The sequence below is a fragment of the Lynx canadensis genome, chromosome B3, assembly GCF_007474595.2.
Source record: "Lynx canadensis isolate LIC74 chromosome B3, mLynCan4.pri.v2, whole genome shotgun sequence".
Classification (NCBI taxonomy): Eukaryota; Metazoa; Chordata; class Mammalia; order Carnivora; family Felidae; genus Lynx; species Lynx canadensis.
Window position 1 is genome coordinate 141,257,861 of NC_044308.2, and position 26,007 is coordinate 141,283,867.

At 45.0% G+C, this 26,007-nt stretch overlaps 1 protein-coding gene across 7 annotated transcripts in view; it reads left to right on the forward strand.

The window, feature by feature from the left end:
* The window catches only part of EML1 (EMAP like 1), a 169,898-nt gene that overhangs the window by 119,384 nt on the left and 24,507 nt on the right, over nucleotides 1–26,007 (forward strand). For 6 of the 7 annotated variants that reach the window (XM_030319948.1, XM_030319950.1, XM_030319951.1 and 3 more), the window contains exons 3-4: nucleotides 1,684–1,819; nucleotides 16,380–16,514. In XM_030319948.1, coding sequence (XP_030175808.1) covers nucleotides 1,684–1,819; nucleotides 16,380–16,514 — 271 coding nt within the window. The remainder of the gene's footprint in view (nucleotides 1–1,683; nucleotides 1,820–16,379; nucleotides 16,515–26,007) is intronic. The other variant, XM_030319953.1, reaches the window with a different exon arrangement.

Genomic DNA, 26,007 nt, shown 5'->3' on the forward strand with positions numbered 1-26,007 from the left:
CATACTGGTAACGTAGTTTGATTCTTTTATCTGTCATGGGTTCCCCCCCCCACCTCCTAACTGATTTTTCTCTGCAAACGTTCAAGTTCATTCTTTGTGCCATAAGAGCCTGTAAGTTTTGACAGATGCCTGATCTCACATAGCCACCGTGCAGCATCACGTAATCATTTTACCACCCTAAATTTCTCCTAGGTCTTACCTGTTCAGCCCTCCGCCCCCCACCTGGCCAACCTCTGGCAACCACTGATCTGGTTTTTTGTTTCTGTAATTTTGCCTTTTATAAAAAAATTTTTTTTAATTTTATTTATTTTTGAGAGAGAGATAAGAAGGCAAGTAGGGGAGGGGCAGAGAGAGAGGGAAACACAGAATCCGAAGCAGACTCCAGGCTCTGAGCTGTCAGCACAGAGCCCGATGAGGGGCTTGAACCCACAAACTATGAGATCATGGCCCAAGCCAAAGTTGGATGCCTAACCACCTGAGCCACCCAGGCGCCCCAGTGTTTTGCCTTTTATAGACTGTCATATAAATGGAATCATACAGAACACAGCCTTTCGAGCCTGGCTGCTCTCACTTGGTGGCATGGATTTAATAAGCCTCAGCCCTGTCCTTGGCGTGGATTTCTTCCTCACTTTTTTTTTTTTTTTTTTTTTTTTGCTGAATCATATTCCGCGGTCTGGATGGACCACAGTTTGTTTTTCCACTCACCCATTGAAGGGCATCTTGGTTGCTTCCAGTTCCTGACAATAGTATGAAAAAAAAAACTGCTATAAATATTAAATGCAGGCTTTATACAGACATAAGTTTTCAAATCAGTTGAGTAAATAAATACCTAATGTCACACAATGCCTGGATCCTACCACAAGACTATATTTAGCAACTGCCAAACTGTCTTCCCGGGTGTCTGTACCATTTTGCATTCCCACCAGCCATGAATGAGAACCCCGCGGCTCTGCATCCTGGCCAGCAAGTGCTACTTTGTTTGTTTTTTTGGATTTTAGCCACCCTAATAGGTGTATAGAGATATCTCATTATGGTTTTAATTTGCATTTCCCTAATGACAAAAGATGTGGAGCATCTTTTCATATGTTTATTTGCCATCTGTAGATCGTCTTGGGTGAAGTGTCTGTTCAGATCTTTTGCCCATTTTTTTAATTGGGCTGCTTGTGTTCTGTTTTAAGCATTCTTTCTTTATATTCCAGATAGACGTCCTTTATCAGATATGTGATTTGTAGATACTTTCTCCCAGTCTGTGACTTATCTTTTCATCCTTATAACAATGCATTTCACAGAGCAAGCGTTTTTATAATTTTAATGAAGTCCAAGCAATCTGTTTTTCTCTTTCATGGGTCGTGCTTTTGGTGGTGTATCTAAAAAGCCACCAAACCCAAGGTCACACGGATTTTTCTCCTGTGTTTTCATCTAGAAGTTTTATAGCTTTGCGTTTTACATTCTGGTCTTGGGTCCACTTTGAGTTAGTTGCTGTGTAAGGGGCGAGGCTGGTGTCTAGGTTCCTTGTCCCAACATCCTTTGTTGAAAATCTCTGCTGAGTTCTCTTGGTGCCTTTGTCAATCCTGCCAGCATTTTAAAACTGATACCCTCTTCCTTCCTCCCTGTCTTAAGTTCTGTAAACAGTTACACTGACAAAGGGGAAAGTTCTGATTACATTTTCTGCTCATCTCACAGCAAGACCACTGGTGCAGACCTTGCCCTTAAGAACCACCATCAACAATGGCACCGTGTTACCAAAGAAACCTAGTGGCTCTCTGCCGTCCCCCTCCGGGGCCAGGAAAGAAACTGCTGTGGCAACGGCAGCCAAAAGGTAGGTGGAGCGCGCCTTAAGCGAACTCCGAAAGGAGTTCCATCTCAGACTTAAAATCAATATCGCCTTTTCATACGACCCTTGTTAATTTCTTGTGTGAATTAAAATTCATAAAAGTATAAGATTTGGTGTGTTGACATATCAGGACCTATATAAGTTTTTCTGCCTTTTTTTTTTTTTTGACTTAATCTTACTGTCTCTGAAATCCCATTGGCTAACAGCACAGTGTGCCATTTTGTATTTTAAAGTTCTCTTTTAAAAACACAAATGGGAGTGTAACCTGTGTGCAAATGAATATGCTCTTCCCGAGTTCCTCTCTGGCACAGAGCAAAACTCAGGTCTCCAGACCAACCTCAATTATTTACCTGTAAAATTTGGATAAGCTCATCCTTTTAAATTGTGCCAAACGGTGATGTTCTAGATACTGATGTTGTCTCTCAGAGCATAGTTTGCTCTTAACTTTTCTATAATTTCATAATCGTCATATGGAAAGTTTATCTTTTATGTAAAAATTTTATATAAAAATCTTTTTATCTAAAAATTTTCTAAATTTTTAGGCTCTAGGAAATTCAATGCCTGATGGTAATGTAGCCTAGAAGACCCTGGCTTGTTATGAGTACACCGTGGAAGCCATAGAACTTTTTACGATACTAACTGGCCAGTAGGTGCCCAGACACAGAGCGGAGCAAGCTCTAGGGCGCGCTGGGGCCACCATTGGGCTTGTAGGTGTTAGCTTGGATGCTGGGTTGGGACTCGGAATGAAAACCTAGCGATCTCATCTTCTGTTTTAAATATGTAGGTTTGCACTCTCCCTCACCAAGTGTATTTTCATTGTGTTTTGATCAAATAGAGTTTCATGTACTTGTTGTTTGAGAATTTTAAGAAAATTGGTTTTTTGGGGCTTTTTAAAACTTAAAAAATGAAATTCTTAGCCTCATTTTGTATCTGTTTCTTAAAGTATATTTATTTATTTTGAGAGAGAGAGAGAGAGAGAGCACGAGCATGCGCATGGGGGAGGGGCATGTGCCTCTCATGAGAGAGAGAATCCCAAGCAGGCTCCGTGCTGTCAGTGCAGAGCCCAACACGGGGCTCAATCCCACGAACGGGGAGGTCATGACCTGAGCTGAGATCAAGAGTCGGATATTTAACCAAATGAGCCACCCCGGCGCCCTCGTTTCTGTTTAATACTTACTTGAATCATTTATTTCTAATCCACGTGAAATGCCCTTCTAGAGTCTAATTGACAGTAGTAGATACGGACTTTTTTTTTTTCATCTAGATGCTGAAGATTGTCAAGGCTTTTTATTTCAAAGTTCAGATTGCTATGTGTTATAAAGCACATGACGTTAAATTTATCGCCTTAATCGTTTTTAAGCATACAATTCAGTAGTCTTAAGTACTGTTGCACGTTGTTGTGCAACAGATCTCCAGAACTTTTTTGTCTGTTTTTGTGTGTTTCTTTTTCTTTCTTTCTTTCTTTCTTTCTTTCTTTCTTTCTTTCTTTCTTTCTTTCTTTCTTTCCTTTCTTTCTTCTTTCTTTCTTTCTTTCTTTCTTTCTTTCTTTCTTTCTTTCTTTCTTTCTTTTCTTTCTTTCTTTCTATTTTAATTCCAGGATGGTTAACACACAGTGTTATATTAGTTTCAGGTGTACGATACAGCGATTCACCACTTCCCTACGTCCCCCGGTGCTCATCATGACAGATGCCCTCCTTCATCCCCATCACTGACTCCCCTCATACCCCACCCAGCTCCCCTCTGGTAATCATCAGTTTAAAGAACCTCATTTTGCAAAACCGAATCTCTACCCATTAAACAGTAATTCCTATCCCCAGCCCTTCACAGTCACCTCTCTGCATTCTGTTTCTGTGACTTTGACTACTTTGGATGCTTCCTCTGAGTAGAGACATACAGTATTTGTGTGTCCCTTTGTGACTGGCTTATTTCACTTAGCATGATATCCTCAAGCTTCATCCGTATTGTAGCATATCACAGGATTTCCTTCTTTTTTTAGGTCTGCATAATATACACACACACACACACACACACACAACACACACGTCACCGTTTCTTTATCCATTCAACTGTCGATGGACGCTTGGGTTGTTTCCACCTCATGGTTATTGTAAATGATGCTACAATGAATATGGGTGTGCAAATAGCTCTTCAAAATCCTGCTTTTCATTCTTTTGGATACATACCCAGAAGTGGCATTGCTGAGTCATAAGGTAATTCTATTTTTAATTTTTTGAGGGAGTGCCATACTGTTTTCCATAATGGCTACACCATTTTACATTTCCACCAACAGCAGGCAAAGGTTCTCATTTCTTCTCATCCTTGCCCAAAAGTTATTTTCTCTTCTTTTGCTGGTGGTCATCCTAATGGATTTGAGGCAATATCTCATTGTGGGTTTGATTTGCATTTCTCATATGATAAGTGATATTGAGCATCTTTTTAAAAAATTTTTTTCAATGTTTATTTTTGAGAGAGAGAGAGAGAGCGCGCGAGCATGAACAGGGGAGGGGCAAAGAGAGAGGGAGACACAGAACCTGAAGCAGGCTCCAGGCTCTGAGCTGTCAGCACAGAGCCTGACGCAGGGCTCGAACTCACTAACCGTGAGATTGTGACCGAGCCGAAGTTGGATGCTTTAACCGACTGAAACACCCAGGCACCCCTTGAGCATTTTTTGTTAAGTAATCTCTATGCCCAGTATGGGACTTGAGCTCACGAACCCCGAGATGAAGCCTCACATGCTCTACCAACTGAACCAGCCAGGGGCCCCAACATTGAACATCTTTTTATATGCTTGTTGGCCATTTGTATATCACCTTTGGAGAAATACCTATTCAAGTCCTTTGTCCATTTTTTAATCAAATTACTCATTTTTTAGTTATTGTTCTTGAACTGTAGAATTTCCTTTTGTATTCTGGATATTAACCCCTTATCAGATCTCTGATTTGCAAATATTTTCTCCCATTTCATAGTTGCCTTTCATTCTATGGATTGTTTACTTGGTGCACCAAAGTTTTTAAGTTTGATGTAGTCCCAAGTGTCTGTTTTTGCTGTTGGTGTCACATCCAAGAAGTCATTGGCAAGTACAGGACCCCGAAGCTTTTCTCCTGTGTTTTCTTGTGAGAATTTTATGGTTTTAGGTCATGTGTTTAGGTCTTTAATCCCTTTTGAGTTAATTTTTGTGTATAGTCCAAGGTAAAGGTAGAGCTCCATTCTTTTGCATGTGGATGTTCAGTTTTCCTTTTGCCATTTGTTGAAAGACACTGTCCTTTTCCCATCATGTGGTCTCGGCTCCCTTGTTGACAGTCATTTGGCTGAATACTCAAGGGTTTATTTCTGGACTTTCTATTGTGTTCCATTGGTCTATATTTTTGTCTTTGTGCTAAAGAAGATACCACACCAACTTGATTACTGTTACTTTGTAGTATGTTTTGAAATCAGGAAGCTTCAGGCCTCCAACTTTGTTCTTCTTTTTCAAGGTTCTTTGGCTATTTGGGGTCCCTTGACATTCCTTTTTAGGATTTTTTTTTTCTGTTTTTGCAAAAAATACCATTGGGATTTTGACAGGGTGTGCATTGAATCTATAGATCGTTTTGGGTAATACAGACATTTTAACAATATTGAGTCTTCCAATCCATGAAAGTGGGATGTGTTTCCACTTATTTATGTCTTCTTTGGTTTTTTTTTTCAGCAACGTTTTCTGTGTGCAAGTCTTTTACCTCTTTGGTTCAGTTTGCTCCTGAGTATATAATCCTTTCTGCTTCGATAGCAATTGTTTTCTTAATTTCCTTTTTGATTTAGTCATTGTTAGTATAGGAGTGCAACTGATTTTGTTGATTCTTTTTATATCCTGCAACTTTGCTAGAATTGTTTACTCGTTTTCAAATGTGTGTGTGGAATCTTTAGAGTTTTCCACATGTAGGATCATGTCGTCTGCAAACAGAGATAACTTGCCTTCTCTCTTTCCAATTTTGATACCTTTCATTTGTTTTTCTTGTCTAACTGTGCTGGCTAGGATTTCCAGTAGTGTGTTGAACAGGAGTAATGAGACTGTGTCTCCTCACCCTGTTCCTGATCTTAGAGGAAAAGCCTTTAGTCTTCACTGTTGAATGTGGCGACAGCTGTGAGCTTTTCATTCATGGCTTTTATTATGTTAAGGTAGTTTTCTTCTATTTCTAATTTGGTGTGAGTTTTTAACATGAAAGAATGTTGAGTTTTGTCGAGCGCTTTTTTTTGCATCAGTTAAGATAGTGATGTGGTATTTGTCCTTCATTGTGTTAACATGTTATTCCATTGATTTTCATATGTTGAACCATCCTTGTATTCCATGAGTAAATCCCACTGGGCTGTGGTGTATGCAGTGGTCCCCTCTCATCTGTGGTTTTGCTTTCTTCAGTTTCAATTGCCTATGGTCAACCTCAGTTCAGAAGCTCATGACTGTCCTTCTGACATATCATCAGAAGGTCAAATAGTAGCCTAACATTATGTCACAATGCCTCCCTCCCTCACCTCACTCTATCTAATCATGTAGGCATTTTATCGTGTCACATCATCACAAAAAGAAGGGTGAATAGAGTAGTACAGTAAGATATTTTGAGAGAGACCACAGTCACATGACTTTTATTACAGTGTGTTGTTATAATTGTTCTATTTTATTATTATGCCTAATTATAAATTAAACTTTATCATACATACGTATATATAGGGAAAACTCGTATAAATAAGGGCACTCTTCACAGTTTCAGGCATCCACTGGGGGTCATAGAACATATCCCCTGTGGATAAGTGGTGGGGGGTGGGGTATTGGTCTATAGATTTTCTTGTTGTGTCTTTGTCTGGTTTCCGCATCTGACTAATGCTGGCCTCATAGAATGAGGTTGGAAGAACTCCCCCCTTGCCCTCCCTTTAATTCTTTGAATGACTTTAAGGAGAATTGATATTAATTCATCTTTAAATGTTTGGTAGCATTCTCCAGTGATGCCATCTGTCCCTGGGCTTTTCTTTGCCTTTTTTTTTTTTTTTTTTTTTTAATTACTGCTTCGATTTCCTTCTGGTTACTGATCTGTTAGAGTTTTTATTTCTTCATGATTCATCTTGGTAGGTTGTATGATTCTGGGAATTGATCCATTTCTTCTAGGTTATCCAATTTGTTAGCATATAATTGCTCATAGTAGCCCCATAGAATTCTTTTTACTTCCGTGATAACAGTTGTAATATCCTCTCTTTCATTTCTAATTTTCATTTCTACTTTTGGTTATTTGAGTCTCATTTTTTTTCTTAGTGTAGCTGAGGATTTGTCAGTTTTGTTGGTCTTTTTAAAAGAAATTTAGGGGCACCTGGGTGGCTCAGTCAGTTAAATGTCTGACTTTTGACTTCAGCTCAGGTGGTAATCGCATGGTTCATGAGTTCCAGCCCCGTGTCGGGCTTTGTGGTGACAGCACAGAGCCTGCTTGGGATTTGGTCTCTCCCCCACACTCACTCACTCGCTCTCTCTCTCTCTAAAAATAAATGAATACATAAAACTTAAAAAAAATTCTTTAAAAATATTCTAAAATTATGGTTTCATTGGTTTGTTTTCTATTCTCTATTGTGTTTACCTCTGCTCTAATCTTTATTAATTAGCTCCTTACTTTCACTAGCCTTTTAGTTTATCCTTTTCTAGTTCCTTGAGGTAGAAAGTTAGGTTGTTGTTTTGAGATCTTTCTTCTTCTTCTTCTTCTTTTTTTTTTTTTTTAGATCTTTCTTCTTCTTAATGCAAGTCTACTGCTATAAACTTCCCTCTTAGTATTGTGTTCTGCATATCCTGTAAGTTTTAGTATGTTTTTATTTTCACTTGCTTCCAGAAATTTTCTAAATTTCCTTGTGATTTCTTCTTTGACCCATTGGTTGTTCAAGAGTGAGTTTTTCTCATTTCAAGAGTGACTTTTTTTTTTTTCAACGTTTATTTATTTTTGGGACAGAGAGAGACAGAGCATGAATGGGGGAGGCGCAGAGAGAGAGGGAGACACAGAATCGGAAGCAGGCTCCAGGCTCTGAGCCGTCAGCCCAGAGCCCGACGCGGGGCTCGAACTCACGGACCGTGAGATCGTGACCTGGCTGAAGTCGGACGCTTAACCGACTGCGCCACCCAGGCGCCCCAAGAGTGACTTTTTAAAGTAGCAAATTATCGCAGCACCTGACTGACTCAGCCGGTAGAGCGTGCGACTCGCGACTCTTGATCTTGGGGTTGTGAGTCTGAGCCTCATGTTGAGTGTAGAGATGACTCAAACAAATAAATCTTAAAAAAAAAAAAGTAGCAAATTATTATTGAAAAGATGAGACTCTTTCCCTTTATTCTTGGATAAAATAGAATTCTATCATTTATGTCTCTTATATTTTGGAATTTAAATAAAATAAAAACGTCTTTCAGAGCACAAAGGTAAAAGTCAAAGTCGAAATGCAAATATAATTTCTAGCTTTCAGTTCATTCTGTGAGAGCTTGAGTCCAACATTCTTGCTCTTTGATTTTACAGAATCTCTATGTTGAGTCCAAAGTAACTTTGACGTAGTGTCATAGTGCCCTTCACTTCATGGAATATTTATGGTTTTCTTAGACCTCATAGGATTAATTGGCATGATTGCTAGAACTCCTGGCAAATTGTGTTTTCAGTTCTAGTGTTTGAAACATTTATTCAGGGTAGGATAAGGCTGGGGAATGAAGTTTCTGAAACTGACTGCAGAAACGAGGCTGGGCTGTGGAATCGGATGGACGCTTTCCCCAGGAAACAGCAGAGACCTCAGTGGGTAGTTGAGGGCCCCTTTAAGTCCATGACGATGATAGAAATCATTCTTTAATGATAATGAAAGCCTACGAAGTGCGAGTTTATTTTATTTTATTTTATTTTATTTTATTTTATTTTATTTTATTTTATTTTATTTTATTTTAATTTACATCCAAGTTAGTTGGCATATAGTGCAATAATGATTTCAGGAGTAGATTCCAGTGATTCATCCCCTACGTGTAACACCCAGGGCTCATCCCAACAAGTGTCCTCCTTAATGCCCCTTGCCCTTTTAGACCATCCGCCCACCCACAACCCCTCCAGCAACCCTCAGTTTGTTCTCTGTATTTAAGAGAACAATCTCTTATGTTTTGTCCCCCTCCTTGTTTTTATATTATTTTCGCTTCTCTTCCTTATGTTCATCTGTTTTGTATCCTAAATTCCACATATGAGTAAAATCATATGATATTTGTATTTCTCTAATTTTTCTAATGTTTATTTATTTATTTTGGAGAGAGATTGAGAGCGGGCAGGGGAGGGGTCAGAGAGAGAAGGAGACAGAATCCCAAGCAGGGTCCACGCTGTTGGCACAGAGCCCAATTCAGGGCTTGAACCCACGAACCGTGGGATCACAACCTGAGCTGACTCAGCCGACTGTCACCCAGACGCCCCGAAGTGCTGGGTTTTTAATATGTTGTCACTAATCCTCAAAATGGTATTATTATTCCTATTTTCTGAGAAGACTGAGGCTCAGAGAAGTGAGGCAACTTCCCTAGGCCCCACGGGCACAGAGCTGGGAACATGGGCTCAGACCCAGGTTCTGGTGCATCCAGGGCTAATGCTCCTGTCTCTGTGTTAGGCTGCTTCCCGCAAAGCTGTCCAGGTCAGCACTTACATCAGCTCATAAAAAGTGCTTGATGTAATTACTGTTGGGAAATGATCCCTCCTGTATGTCCCATGCTGTGTGCTGCTGTCAGGAGCGGTGACGTTCCAAGAGGCCCCTGTGGGTGCTGACGGAACAGAGGCAGTCCTGAGGGTGACTCTAAACAGAGACTTCTGGCAGAGAGTCTGAGAGACAGGACTGCCTGGAAGGAAGGGACTGCGGGGGCTGGGCTCCAAGGACAGAACTGGCCATGTGCTACGAGCAGAAGCCTGGGTCTCCTGCCCCCTTTTGTCAGCCGTGTGCGTGCAAGGGCTCGTGGTTAGTTTCTGCTCTCAACAATATTATCTTAGGAAGGAAAGAAGGGAGGGAGTGTGGAGGGTTGGTTATCTGCAGCCATCATATTGTGTGTGTATGTACATGTATACGTATTAACATTTAAACACTAACCTTCCTTGCAGAAATTTTCCAAGGCCTCTGTAGATGCTTCTTTTTAATTTACAGAATAATGAGTTTGGTTCCTCCGATAAACTGTTGTAGAACAGCCAACCAGAAATACATGGCTTTCTAGATTGAGTCTAAGACTCTTGGTTTTCCGGGTAGAACTTAGTGATTCATTTATTTTGTTTCTCTGGCTTTTATGGGCTTCCAGGGATGTTAGTTCCCATCCACTTGGAAGTTGGAAACCCAAACAGTAGCATCTAATTATTCCTCCGTGGTCAAGTTCCTATAGATGTCTCATTAGGAGAGAATTCCGAAAAGAGAAAGAAGCTTGCTGGGCATTCTGAATATTAGGATTAAAATAGCTTCCAGGACGTTTCAAATATGTTTACAATCATGCGGGAATTTTTCTGTAATCAGAGTTCCAAATTAACCAAGTCGGGGCATCTGCAGCGTGTGGATGGGTATATGTTTGTTTTCTTTTCTCTGGGGTTTTTTCAGCCTGGTGCTTAAGAACAAAATCTCCTTTGGAACTTGTCCAGCACCCAGCGGCTGTGCTTTGTGTTGCCAATTAAGACTTCGATTGGGGGCTTGATTTGGAATCCTTGGGAAAAGCTTTGTTTCCATTAGTCAAAGGAAAAAAGGCAGACAATCCGGGGGAAGACATTGTAGGTCATACCTTGCTCAGTGGGGATGCTGCAGCACAATAGAATAACATTTCCACTGGCTCAGAACAGAGACAATCACTCATTCTTTCCGCTCCAAAGTAGAGTTTTACAATAGGGCAGAGCTGTGAGAAGACAGATCAAAAGAACAAAACTGGTACAAAACAGAGCATTACTTAAAAAGCGCTCCGTTCCAAGCATAAGATAGGGTGGTAAACATCTATCGCTTCCAAATAAACAACTGACCGTCCTTTGGAAAAAATGGTTACACTAGTTAGAAATACGCATTTGTAAGTGCACCAGTCTGTGCTGGACAGACACACGATTTCAAAAGTTGGGTTTAAAAAAGGTTGTTTTTTTTTTAAAGTTTATTTATTTATTTTGAGAGAGAGAGAGAGTGCGAGCAGGGTAGGAGCAGAGAGAAAGAGAGAGAGAGAGAGAGAGAGAGAGAGAAGCCCAAGCAGGCTCCACACTGTCAGCACAGAGCTGTTGAGGGGCTCGAACTCATGAGCCGTGAGATCATGACCCGAGCTGAGATCAAGAGTTAGATACTTAACCAACTGAGCCACCCAGGCACCCATGATTTTATGGGTCTTTAAAAATTATTACTTCTTTTTTTTAATTTTTTTTAACGTTTATTTATTTTTGAGACAGAGAGAGACAGAGCATGAACGGGGGAGGGTCAGAGAGAGGGAGACACAGAATCCAAAACAGGCTCCAGGCTCTGAGCGGTCAGCACAGAGCCCGACGTGGGGCTCGAACTCACGGACCGTGAGATCATGACCTGAGATGAAGTCGGACGCTTAACCAACCAAGCTACCCAGGCACCCCTAAAAATTATTACTTCTAATATATTTCCTCATCACTCGGAGCTATTGAGATGTAGGCGTTAAACTCACGTTTTGAGTCTGTTTCTGTAGCAAAATAGCAGTGGAAGTGTTCTGCTACTGCACGGAGAAGATGAGTTGACACCTGTCCCTTTCTCAGAAGTCCTGGAGTCACCCCTCTGGGCTTAGGGAGTGGCTTCATATGTACGAGAAAAGCTTCTTCTGATCTGTCAGATTCTAAGTGACCAGGCTTCCTAGGAAATGACTTGATTTCTGCCACAAAGATACAGCAGAAGAGAAAGATCAGACCATTTTGTGATTATTGAAGTGGGTGGTCTCCTGCAAGCATCATAACTTGCAAGACAAACGGTCAATGCCTGATAAGTATTTGTTGAGTGGCTAATTGTTTTAATTGAGTATGATCACCTCGGTTCTCAGGACAAATGACGTTATCAGAAAATCTCTAGTGGTACACAGGAGTGACCTGTCAGATTTCTAGTTTTTTTTTTTTTTTATGTTTTCATTTTATTTCTGAGAGAGAGAGAGAGCGTGGGGGAGGGGCAGAGAGAGAGGGAGACACAGAATCCGAAGCAGGCTCCAGGCTCTGAGCTGTCAGCACAGAGCCCGGTGTGGGGCTCGAACTCATGAACCGCGAGATCATGACTAGAGATGAAGTCGGACGCTTAACCGACTGAGCCACCCGGGCGCCCCTCTTTTTTTTTTTTTTTAATTGTAAAAGTTGGAGATCTTCTTGCAAAATGGTAGAAAACTGACCCTTGATTCCAAATCACATAATGAAAGAAAGACACAATTGTCAGCTTATCATGCTTAGAGTTACTATCCAACCAGAAGAAGAAAGCTTGCCACTCTCCTCTGCTCACCAGTCACCTTGCAGAAATTTTATTATGTCTGAAATTTCATTTGAATTGGCAAAAACGTTGAATGGGTACATAATGTAATGTAAAGAACCGTTACATTTTCAGACCTTAGAAGGTTTTTGGTTCAGGAGTGGGGGTAGAGACCAGAAGGGAAAAGAAGAAACCGTATCCATGGGGTTCTATACCAAAACTACTTTCCTTGCCCTAAACACTAGAAAATGTACTCCACGGTGTGCAGTCTCTCACCAGCCAGTCCCACCACTTGCAAAATGAAGGGATTGTTTTTCCCTTGCTGTCCGGAGGGAACATAACTTCTTTGATATTCCCTGCTGGTTATTTAAGGAGGCTTCTCGCAGTGAGTATACAGCGTTACTCCTTCTGGCTGCCCTTGATCCTGCGAATGTCTGGTCTTCCAGCTTTATTTTCTGTCCTTCTCTTTGAGTCCTGGTAAATCCTCTTTAATTCGTAAGAGCCCTTGGCTCTCAAAAGGAAATATCTTGGTTCCCCCCACCCCAAATGTATACAACAATAGTAGATTTTTTAAAAGCTTAGCATTTTAATGCAAATGTGGGCATGAGAGATATCTGGGTAGAGCTGGGATGAATTGTATCCAAGTCTGTGTATGCAGATGGAAGTGTTTTCCGTGTCGATGGGCGGTGTGCGTTCCGTTGTTGATCGAAGCTTACCAAAATATTTTTCCACGCTTTTGTTCCCGCGCTCGGTTTAGTCCACTGTGTCTCTGGGCCTCTTACGCATAGATGGAACAGGTGTGTGTCTTCCAAAGGCACACAAACAGCACAGCTGGACACACAGGTGAGGGTACTTAGATTTGTTTTCACCACCCAGAGCGCCGGGTCCCTTTAGCGTGCAGCGTTCAGGTTCGCAGTGTCTCCCGTTGGTTGAGCCTCAAACCACGCATCCATATTAATCGTTGACCTTTGTTGGATTTTTAGACGTTCAGCAGGCCCTCCCACCCATGTCCTTGGGTGTTTCGTGAACTGTCGCCCTTCTTCAGCAGGAAGCCCAGCAGAGAGAACAGGGTGGGGGCGGGGGTGGGGGGAGTACCCTCACGAAGTTCTTCGCGTGTGTGGCCTGTCCCTGCCACCGCTGTTTCCACGTCTCCATCACTGGTGTCCCGTTAGCTCTTCCAGCGACCCAGCTCAGCGTCGTCAGAAAACCGGTTAATGTTTGCCACCGTTAATAGTCATGGTTTCTCAGCTCCTTAAGGGTGTTTGATACAAGTCTTTAAGTGGCCGTGAACTTGCCATGAACTCCCCCAGGGACACCATGCGGGTGACGCTCTGGGCCGGTCACCTGCTGCTGGTGCCTTCCAGGGGCCCTCCAGGGGCCAGGCAGAGAAAGATCCCGCGGCGTTAAATCAGCTTGCTGTGTGTCGTCGCTGGCAGAAATTGAACTTCGAGCGCAAGGGTTTCTGTAATTTTTAGACCTCAGTCCCAAATTTCAGAAACGTCGTGCTCTCCTAAGATCTGTAATTTCCTGGTCCCCAAATTGAGCCTTCTAAAAATGCACGTTCTGACCCCGAGGCGTGCCCATTTGGATCCGGCCGTAAGATTCAAATCCGACTGCGAATCCAAAGCTTCCTCAGTCACCAAGGAGGCTGTGCAGACAGCATATCACATCCCCACAATTATGGTCACCTTATTTATGTTTGCTCACCCAGAGAGCGAGATGGCTTTTCAAATCCGACACACCGTGAGGTTTTAAAAAAACATGCTAAGAGATTCTTTGCTGAGCCATCGGCAGTTCCAACAGGGAAAGGACTGGAGCTGGCCTGAAGGAAGGGGACGAGGACAGAGGAAGAAGAGAGACCGGGGCACGGCTGTGCTGTGTCGTCAGGAGAAAGGGTTCCTCCCAGGGGCCTGGCCTTGGCCTCACGTCCTTGGCACCTGTGTCCCAAAGTGTGGCCTGGTCTGCCCCCTCCCTGGGGCTGAGCTCTCACAGCCACCTGGCATTTCTGTCACGTCCCCGTCTCCTCCTGCGGCCCCAGCGCCACCTGTGCCCCGCATCCTCCCACCTTCGGCCCCTCTCTCTGGCCTTCTTTCCTTTCTCTGCTGCCTGGCTCCCACTCCCCACTCCCTGGGCGGGCCCCTCCCCACAGCCCCTGCCCGGGACCCGCACCGCCAGCCGGCCCTCTCCTTCTTTCTTACTGGGCCGGTGCCAAGTTAGAGCCCTTCATGTCTCTTCCTGTGACGGGCTCAAAGTGTGATACTCCATTCATTTATTCATTTTTTTTTCATCTTTTTCATGTAATAAGTATCTAGCTTCTTTACTAGGCTCTTGAAATATGTAAGAATGATCAAGGAGATGGGATCCCAAGGAATGTGTGGCCTAGTGATGAGGATAAAAACTTTACAGGGAGGCCTGTAATACATGTATGTGCTCCAAGAACAGCACGACTTACCCTTCATGTCCACGAACTACCTGTGCACGGGCCATCCTTTCATGTCCGTGAACCTCCCACACACGGGCCATCGTTTCGTGTCCGTGAACTACCTGTGCACGGGCCATCCTTCTTCCTAGAACAGGCTCTTCCCTACTGTGGAATTATAACATGTTCAAGCCATTTGTTTGATCTCCCCCAGAAATCTGCAGGATTCAGGAGATCTTCACAGCTGTCGCACCCCAGACCCTCAACCAGTCTAGCCCCCCCCCCACAACCGGCTATACTTACATGGGTACTACCTGCAAACAAAGGCATCATACGTGGAGTGGAATGTTTCTGTCACTGCCGGTGGCACTCTGTTTGCATTTGTCTTTAGACCAGAGTTCTTCAGCACCAGCACTACTGACTTTGGGGGCCGGATCGTTCTTTGTATCAGGATGTCCTGGGCATTGCAGGTGTTAGTAGCATCCCTGGCCTCTACCCACTGGATGCCAGCAGGAGCCCTCCCCCCCCACTCGTGACAACCAAAGGTGTCTCCAGACATTGCCCAATGTCCTCTGGGGGTGAAGTCACCCCTGGCTGAGCACCACTGGTTTAGACTGAAGCCTGCTCAAGGGCAGGATACTTCCCATGAAGCTGCTGGAGCGCTCACAAGGTTGTTGGGATGTTTCCTTTCAGTTTCTGCCATGACTTTGCTTTTAAAAAAAAATTTTGGGGGGGCGCCTGGGTGGCGCAGTCGGTTAAGCGTCCGACTTCAGCCAGGTCACAATCTCGCGGTCCGTGAGTTCGAGCCCCGCGTCGGGCTCTGGGCTGATGGCTCAGAGCCTGGAGCCTGTTTCCGATTCTGTGTCTCCCTCTCTCTCTGCCCCTCCCCCGTTCATGCTCTGTCTCTCTCTGTCCCAAAAATAAATAAATGTTGAAAAAAAAATTTAAAAAAATAAAAAATAAATAAAAAAATAAAAATTTTTTTAATGTTTATTTATTTTTGAGAGAGAGAGAGACAGAGTGCAAGCCAGGGAGGGGCAGAGAGAGGAGGAGACACAGAATCCAAAGCAGACTCCAGGCTCTGAGCTGTCAGCACAGAGCCCGACATGGGGCTCGAACTCATGAACTGTGAAATCATGACCTGAGCCAAAGTCGGACGCTCAACCGACTGAGCCTCCCAGGCACCCCTGCTATGACTTTGACCCGGACTAATGACCACAGTTCCAAAGGCAGTGAGCAGAGACATTGATCCCAACTGCCATTCTGCAGAGAATAACATCCATCCATCCACACACACACACGCACACACACACACACACACGCACACACACACACACACACACGCTTACACATATTGTATAGTTAGGGCTTTAGAATCAATCCCTTTAAAAAAAAATTTTTTTAACGTTTATTTATTTTTGAGACAGAGACAGAGCACGAACGGGGGAGGGGCAGAGAGAGAGGGAGACACAGAATCGGAAGCAGGCTCCAGGCTCCGAGCCATCAGCCCAGAGCCTGACGCGGGGCTCGAACTCACGGACCACGAGATCATGACCTGAGCTGAAGTCGGACGCTTCACTGACTGAGCCACCCAGGCGCCCCCCTTTTCAAATATCCATATAGAAATATGATCTACGTGTATATGTTTGCCCTCGGCAATAAAATAAAATCACTGTTAAGAATCTCATTGTCATTTCTGTGTTGCCTCAGTACCATCAAGAGGACCAGCTCCTCCGAGCGAGTGTCTCCTGGCGGTCGAAGGGAAAGCTGCGGAGATTCCAAAGGAAACCGAACCCGCACGGGATCTACAAGCAGCACTTCCAGCGGCAAAAAGAACAGTGAAAGGTAAGGGCATCTTCTCTGCTGGTCCCACCGTTCAGAGGTTTCGTTACCTCTTTTCCCCCAGCGACGAATCAGAAGAGCACCCAGTGTGTACGCGCTCCCGCCCGCGGAGCGCCCTTCTCCTGAGCGCGGTGGGCGCTACTCAAGCCCCCACTTGAGGCGGCTGCTCATCACCCTTCACACCGCTCGTTGTCCAGGTGGAAAACCATAACTGCACGTCCCAGCACCCTCGTGCAGGCCGAAGTAGCTCCTGAGAATTTGCTCGGCCCCAAGTCCGTGGAATCGGGGAAGCCATTCTGAATTTCCCTACGGAACACTTCACACTTCTGGTACCTTCTGCTGCCATGCAGAAATTAATTTCAGTAGGTTGTTTAAGTGCGTCGACAGTGTTTTCTAAGGTAGACCGACTGGGTGAAAAGCTGGAGTTTTAGGATTTGTTAGAAACCATCTTGAATATCGAGCTAACACCAGAAATGGGAGCCATTTCTTTGCGGTTTCCTGAAATACGCATGCTTATAATTGAGCATTTCCCTTTGAGGTTAACTTGTAACGGATTACGACCAACACCTCTACGACTAACAGTAACCTTTTATTAGTGAAAGCTCCTTGTTGGCATTTTCAGAGCCTGTTTTATGTTTATGAATGTGCGTGTTTGTGAGATCGTTTCTCTGTGTAGATACCTGCCTTTTTAAACCTTGTGCTTCCATTCTGTGCCTTCATTCTCTCTGTTGAGCAAGGCTGAGGAAGGAGTCTCAGCTTCACAGGCTAAACGTGTCCCCCCCGCCCCAAATGTTTATGTAAGGAGAAGGCTTAGTCATAAAGCAGCGGACTCCAACCCACAGGCTGTAAAAATTCCAAGTTTGTAAATCTATTCTGATTCAGTCCCGTAAGGAGGCCTGAATTGGTTTTCAGTTTTATGCCTAAAAGATAGCTTCTGTAGGAAAGATGCAGGCAATGCTAACATCAGCAGGTTAGGGCCACAGTTGATTAACAGTCCCGGAGACCACTGATGTGGGGTTCTGCCTTCTAATTTAGGCTATTAGTACTTCTTATCAGAAGATTATGCTAATTAGGTGATAATACCTTTGAAATAAGGCCAAGTGGTTACTATGACAGTAGAGTATAAATGGGTCATGCCGTGTGGCCTTCAGGCTTCTTGAATGTAGGGTAAGCTTGGAAGTTGACCTGAAGTGTCCAGATCTGGGCAGTTCTTAAAACCTTGGCTCCTTCTGTGCACATCTGATTTTTGTTAAGAATTTCCAAAAAAGAATCCGCATTGTGCAAACACCAGATCTGTTTTATCTCTTAAATCCTATGGCTTTGATAAATGTTCTGGGTAAATATTTCCATAAAAGATATTTGCAAAGGGGTTGTGTGTGTGTGTGTGTGTGTTTTGTTTTGTTTTGTTTTGTTTTGTTTTTAATGCCACAGCAGGAGTGTTCGACTTAGAAATGAGGGGCCAGGAAAATCCACCAATCATTTTCTAAAAATAATTCAAGCAACTAAACATGTCCATTTAAAAATAAGCCCCATGCCTCATTAAGACCCAGGAGTAGTTGAGGCCCACGTAGCCCCGAGCTGGTTGAGTTGCTCCCACACACCTGAGGAGTTTCAGAAAGAAAGTTCTTGCCTTCTCTTAGGGAATTGCTTGTCCTGGCAGATACCTTCAGGGGCCCGTAGAAATATTAGCGCAATAACTCAGACAGAAAGAAACAGCTAAGAAGCAATAGCAGTGAAGGTCAAGTTGGTGACTCAGCCTCTGCCTGACCCTCTCCTTCCTTCTTCTCCTCCCTTCCCGCCTGAGCAGCCCCACCCTTGAGCTGCCTCGACCCGGCATCAAAGCAGAGGTCGCGTCTCGTTGACCGATGCCTGGACTCTGGGACTTAAAGCGTGCAGAGAAAGGTATAGAAAGGTGGCCCTCACATAACCCCCTTCGAAACACCGTGGTACTCAGTGGTCGAAGATAGTAAGATCTCTGGCTCGTTGCTCTGATATTGGTCTGTGGTTCCCGGATGCTGGCTTACATTTCCAGAGCTCGTCTTCTTTGGCTACCGGGGGCAGCAAGACAAGGTGGAAAGGGCACGGGGTCTCTGGAGTAAGAGAAAGGTCTGGGTTCGTCAACCAGTTCTGCCGCGTGACGCCTTCGAGCCTCCGCTTTTGCCGCGGTGCCTTAGGGATTAGTACATCCCTAATTGCCTCCCATCTTATCAATGAACTGACTGGTGGGAAAGCACTCAGCACGAGGCTTGGCACTCAGTCACGGGCCTCGTGTCGTGGCAGCTGTTACAAAGTGAGACCTGCGCCAGGCAGAGGAAAACCATTTATGAGGCTCTCCAAAATGCTGAGCTTTTATTCCCTGGCTCGTAAGATAAGGGCTCGTAAGAGAAAGCGATTCATCTTTTCTCTGGTCTGACACGCGTTGCATGGTGTTCACGCGAGCGATGCGGTCCTGCGAGCACAACCCGGGTTCTGGCAAGATCTAGAAGCGCTCGGGGGGGGCGGGGGGGGAGCGCTAAGCATCACACGGCTTCGCAGTTGTCCACGTGGCGTCAGGATGAGCCAGGCGAGCTCGCCAGGATGCTAGCGAGGGAGAGGCAGAGCAGGGGGGGCGGCTTCGGTTGGGTCCTGTTTGTGGAAGGAGGACGTCCGCACGCACGACGGTGCCGTGACTTGTGTGAAACAGACTGGCTCCAGATCTCCCATTACCGCACGCCATATGCAGCGCTGTCTTCAGAGCATGTGGCACTTGCGCGAAAATTAGAAAAAGCCTCCTCTTACTCAAGGAAAACAGTTCCACCTCGGCATACAGATTTCTCAGTAACAATTACAGCAGCCGTAAGCTCCTCCATGCATATCGCACGAACCTTAATGTTGAACGTAAAACGATAGTGGTTTTGAGATCTTCGGCATTCACCTCTTCTAAAATAGACTAACGTACTTAAAAATTTATCTATGAAAATAGGAACTGTGTTCTTTTGTGAGTTGCAGTCCTCTTGTGCCGGCTTCTCATCTTCTTTGGAAATGGTCGCTGGATTTGACAGTCATTCTTGTGACATTGGGGACTTTTATCTTCGAATGTTTAACATTTTATTATTTTTTAAATTTTTTTACATGTTTATTCATTTTTGAGAGACAGAGGGTGAGCAGGGGAGGGGCAGAGAGAGAGGGAGACGCAGAATCCGAAGCAGGCTCCGGGCTCCAAGCTGTCGGCATGGAGCCTGACACGGGGCTCGACCCCACAAACTGTGAGATCGTGACCTGAGCTGAAGTCAGACACTCAACCGACTAAGCCACCCAGACACCCCAGAATGTTTGATGTTTTAGAATGCTTTGCTTGTATCAAAACACAAAATTTTTTTAATGTTCATTTATTTTTGAGAGACAGAGAGAGCACAAGCAGGGGAGGGGCAGAGAGAAAGGGAGACACAGGATCTGAAGCAGGCTCCGGGCTCCGAGCTGTCAGCACAAAGCCTGATGTGGGGCTCAGACTCACGTACCACGAGATCATAACCTGAACCAAGTCGGACGTTAAACTGACCGAGCCACCCAGGTGCCCCTGAAACCAGAAATTTTTAACAGCACTTAATCTGTGTGCTGGCAAACTTCTATAAGAACAAAAGCAACATAGGATGTTTATTTCATGTATTGTTAATGATAAATATTAACAATTATATAGTGATTTTCTGTCATAGTGAAGCACTTACTAAATTTAAATAGGAAATCAACAGTAACATTCTGATGAATGACCTGTGCTATCTAATGTAACCAGTGTACTAAGGCAATAGGGAATTTTTTTTTATTAAAAAAAAAGTATTTTGTATCAGAGAAACAGCTACTACTTAGAATGCAATTTATGTTGGATGTTGCCAGACTGATTAAGTGTTTCAGTTAGAAAACTGCCCCCCCCTTTGTAATTCTGACTGGACTGACATATATCAGCTTTGTAAATAAGACACTTCGTTCCCAGCAAAAAGTTGTCGTAAAGGAGTTATTTTGTTAGAACAGGAAATGTTTCAGCCGTCTGCTGGAAACCTCATCAGAACACACATTTAAACCCTGCATTTTAGGGGCACCTGGGTGGCTCAGTCGGTTAAGCGGCCGACTTCGGCTCAGGTCACGATCTCGCGGTCCGTGAGTTCGAGCCCCGCATCGGGCTCTGTGCTGACAGCTCGGAGCCTGGAGCCTGTTTCAGATTCTGTGTCTCCCTCTCTCTGACCCTTCCCTGTTCATGCTCTGTCTCCCCCTGTCTCAAAAATAAATAAAACGTTAAAAACCCTGCATTTTAGAGTCAACAAATGTGGGGGGGTGGGGGGGACGCTTCAAAATAACAAAGATGTGAAAGTATCCCCTTAGATGCTCTTTTGTATTGAACAACCTCAACATCTGTGCCAGCCATTTTATAGGGTCCAGAACCCTGAGCTGGAGACTCTGAGCTCTGTCCGTCCCGAAGCTGTAATATTCCACGAAATAGTCTTTTCAGTGACACCTTGAGGTCCTCAAGGCTCAGATTTGTTCTTTTATTTCACCATCACTGATGGTGCAGTCTGGAGCTTCATCCTCAGCCTGGGTTTCTGGCCCCCCATGTGCTGGCCCCCCAGCCTCTCTTGTGCCCTGATATTCATGGCTAATACCGGCTCTCGCTTGTCCCCAGCAAGATTTTTTTTCTTTGAGGTAATTTACTTATTACACAAGTAGCATGTGTGTCTTAGGAAATCCAGATGTCCAAAAAAGAAGTGAAAATCTCACTACTTAGAGACCTCAGAGCTAACGTTTTATTCCGTTTCCATCTAGACTTTACTTCTAGGGTACTGTGTGTCTGGTGTATCATTTAAATACATTTGTCACCTTCTTTTTCATTTGCTTCGTAGCCATGTTTTTGTGGCAGTAAATATACTCTGACAGTGTAACTTCAGAGGCGGAGCATTATTTAGCTAGGCAAATACACTTCAGTTGGACATCAGGTGCCAACAAGGTTTCTCTGACCCAGTCAGGCCAGCCCGACTTCTAGAACAATGCCCAGATGTTTGCAAGAACCCTTAGCACGGAGCTTGCCTGCTGTCTCTCCATCCACGGTGGCCGTGATGATTACCTTCTACCCCAAGTGTTGGAGCTAATGTCGGTGTGCCTGCTCGTCCTGGCAGTGCCCCTCTTCTTTGGGACGTTCTGGAATTCCCCAACTCCCGTTCCCACCCTCACCCTGACCTGAAAAGGGAGGAAGGAATCAGAAATCCTGAACAATTTTGTATCACCTTACCCCTTCCCTCCCACAGCACTGCCTAAGTTATTGAGCACGTACGGTGCACAGAACACAGTGTAAGGCGAAGTGGGACGTGGAAAGGCCCGGCACACACACAGACCCATTCCCTCCACAAACGTCAACGACACATTCAACTGAAAAGGGCCAGTTTCCTTAGTTTCCAAAGGACTCAACACAAACAGAAAAAAAGACAATCAGCTCACTAGAAAAACGGGCAGAGGATTTGAACAGGCAGTTTGCTGAGAAGGAAGTACAAATAGCCAACTGACTAAAGAAAAGATAATCAGACCCACTCTTAATTAAAGAAATGCAAATCTCAGTAAGAAGATAGTATATGGAGAAAAAGCTTTATTGTATTATAAAATAAAACACAGATACGAAAAGAAAAAAAAAAAGGAAAGAAAGAACACCCCACACAAGCAAATGCGGAGCTTAATGAATTATACCTTCTAGCACTTATTAAGTGGAGGGTTTTTCCTTCTCCTGAGTGACATGTGTATGTGTCTGGAGATTTGGTGGCGGTGGATGGTTGGATATATTTGGAGGAACTCTAGCTGATCCTTCAGGACCCAGCTCAGGACACCCCTTTCTCTGGGAAGCTTGGCCTGGCCCTTGGGTCTGAGTCCGTTGCCTTTCAGATTGCTTTGCACCTGCTGGTTATCTTTATCTATACCTGTAACTCCCTCCCCACTCGCCCCATGCCCATACATACCCCTTGCCCTCACTTAAGCTTCGGGAAGGCAGAAGCTGTTGTTTATTATTCTTTGTATCCCTAACTCTTTGCACAGGGCCTGGCACACAGTAACTGCTCAGTAAATGTTTCTGGAGTGAATGAAAGAATATATATTTAATTTAAAACAAAACAAAACAAAAAACCATAGTCATTTAAGAACTATGTAAACAGCACCACCTATTGGTAGATGATTTTAACGCTACCCTTCAGATTCTGAAACATTTTGCCCTGGAAATTAGGTGTCTTAAGTTAAGCATCTTCGCTTTACTGAAAGGGTTGTTCACTCCCCGAGCCATGGGGTCATTTATCTTTTAACACATGTTAAAATAATAAGTGCTTGTATTCTTTATATTTTAGTTTTGAGGCTGGTAGGCAGGGGGCCTGAAGGTTACATGTAGGTTCTCGTCAGCAATGTTGGGAGCAAGAGGGGAGTGATAGAAGTGAAAACCGCGTATTGGGCACTCTGTTACATGCGCAGCTTGATCTTGCCAACACCCTGGACCTTACAGTGGTTTTAGTCCCATTTTGTAGGTGAAAGAAACTAAGACGTGGAGGTAGAGCGACTTACCCAATCCGAACGCAGACCCAGCTGACTTCAAAATCTGGGCAGGTTCTGCCACACTGAGCTGGAGGTGTTGGCTGGAAATGTCTATGAAGCAGTCTTTGTCCCCAAGTAGGGTCTCCAGTGACTTCCAAACTCTTTGAGATGTTTCCTCCGTGACCCCATTTCTAGTAGAAAGCTGCTTAAGGGCATTTATGTAGAGAATCATTACTTACATAGTAAAGTATTTTGATTGCCAGCGGGAATATTATTTCATCAAGTGAGATCGTTTCAAAAGGAGTCCTGGTACGTATGTCAAGAGCTACGGTTTTTATAGGTGAACAGATGTCAGGGAGGTAACATGTTTCACTTTGGAATGGTGTCCTTTCTGATCGAGCCTCGTTAATCATTTTCGAAGGCAAGTATCTCTGCTCGAACAGCATTGACCCCTGTTGGCTGTGCTCTAATCCTGGTCACCCAGGGGTCCCTGTTACACGCGTCCCCCATGTGTGAGATCCGCAGCGTGCAGGACCTGGGCTCCTGAGCCCCCTTTCAGGCACGTGGGGTAAATTAGGTAACAGAGTGGGGAGGTGCGGAAGTTCCGAGTGCAGATCCCACTACAGAGCGGGCACAGCGCAGGGAGTGCCGTTAAATCGGAGTCTGAACCCCTGCCCGACTCCCCTCCTCGTACACACCCAGCCTGCCGTGTGGCAAGGTGAGTGTTAGCAGATGAAAAGAAAAACAGCCACTAGGAGACCACCCTGTGCCCAGAGTCCCCGGTGAACATTATCGGGGAGTTAATAACATGCGATGTAGACTCAGGTGGTCGTAGCCGCTGCATGGTTGTGAGCTCACGGCTCAGGGTGGGGGCTTTTCCTCAGCTCAACTGTTTGATTTTCTCTTGCTGCCCCCAGATCCAGCCGCCGGTCTGGCACAGGCTCCCGGCTGCCTCGCATCCTCCGTGAGTCCCCAGGTACCGCTTCCTTATGAGAACCCTTGACATGGTCTCCCGAGCCAACCAGCTCAAGGAAACACACAGCCGGAGTCTTTCCGCAAGTCGTCCTGCCAAAACAGAGCAGTAAAAACCATACCCGACCGTGACACTGTTCACTCGGGAGGTATTGGCCACTGCCAAGGGCACATTAGCCAAGAGATGAGGGTCTGCTCACCAGAGGGGAAACCCTTCCTCTCCGCTGGGCTGATGTCTCTCATGGGCTTCCGGGGGGAGGAGGGGGGGCATCTGTGTCAGCTCCCCACGGGGACAGGGATGCGCAAAGCCTCACGCCTCCCCCCACGGAACCACACCCTGGCTGTGCAGGGAGCGTTAACGTCACCCACTCACGTTTTTCCACTTAGCTCACGCTAAGGAACAGGTGATCAGAGACCAACTACTCGGCCCTGGGGCGGCGGTCTCCTCCCGTACCAAGTGAACTTGCAGCCCGGGCCCGTTTTCAGCAGTGTCGGGTTCCCAGGGTCCCCTTTCAATCTACTGGCAGTGAGTTCCGGAAAGGGCAGGTGTTCAGCGTGCGGCTCCGGTTGAGAGATTTTGAGCGGAGGCCGCAGCATCTTTAATCCTGCATCACGGCTGTCGTAACACCTTCTACGGGTTTGCCCCTCCGTTACTACTGCTCCAGAGGTTTGTGCTTAAAAGGTTTGCACCGGGTGGAGCTCCCGTTTCCCTGGCACTGTGTTGCTGTTTAAGAAAGGTGGTGGTGCAGAGGCAGGAATAATGGATTCAAGAGTAAAGACAGTATTTTTTTTTTTGCTTTAAAAATGTAGCTTTCTGGGGCACCTGGGTGGCTCAGTCGGTCAAGTGTCCGACTCTTGATTTTGGCTCGGGTCATGATCTCGTGGTTTATGAGTTCAAGCCCCACATCGGGCTCTGTGCTGACAGTGCAGAACCTGCTTGAGATTCTCTCTCTCCCTTTCCCTCTGCCTCTCTCTCTCTCTCTCTAAAAAATAAGTAAACACTTAAAAAAGAATATAAGAAAAATGTAGCCTTCTATAAAAGTGGGGAAAAAAATGTAGCTTTCTCAAAGAATGGAACACAGCAATAGCATCCTTTCTAAATACAATATGCCCAAAACGTGATGCGCAGTTCAGAGCACAAGGTGAGAACAGTGCCTTTCTCCATGACCCTCAGCTGTTCACACCCACACTGCCTTTTCTAGTGTTTTAATAGATAGATCTTTTTTGTTTTAAGTTTTTATTTATTTTTGAGACAGAGAGAGACAGAGCATGAGCAGGGGAGGGGCAGAGAGAGGGGGAGACACAGAATCCGAAGGAGGCTCCAGGCTCCGAGCTGTCAGCACAGAGCCCGACGCAGGGCTTGAACCCACGAACCGTGAGATCACGACCTGAGCTGAAGGCGGACGCTTAACCGACGGAGCCACCCAGGCGCCCCTAATAGATAGATCTTTGATTCTTCCTGTAATGTCACAAGCCCGGCCTCAGGAGTCCACGGGCCTCCCTGTGTCTGGAATTCGAACTGCCCTACGGATCGCTCTTTCTAAGAGGAACATAGTTCATAATTGTTCTTCTCAATCTCCAGGGAAGGTTCTGGATTGCTTGTTCCTGCGTTTGGGGCTTTTGTGTCTTTCCACTTCTGTGATTAAAGTCATGACGGAAAGATGGCTCTCGTGTCTTCTGATTCCCTACCTGGCTTCCCCGTCATTATGTTCCTGTAGCCGGTAGGCTTGTGCTGTCGTCTTCTGCTTCGGCCCTTCCTCCCGTGTCCTCACCTTGCCTGTGACTCTCATCATATGTGAAAGTCGGAGTTAAGACCTGTGTTTCCGCTTAGATGATCACAGGACTGTCACTCCCGCTCTGACAGCGAGAACAAGCCGGTGATCGACAGAGGCATGGCTATTTTAAACCCACCGTGGAGCTGAGGTCACAAAGTAATGTGATGAACTAAAATCCACACGGCGACGAGCCTGTCTTAGGAGAGACGGGTCCACGGCTG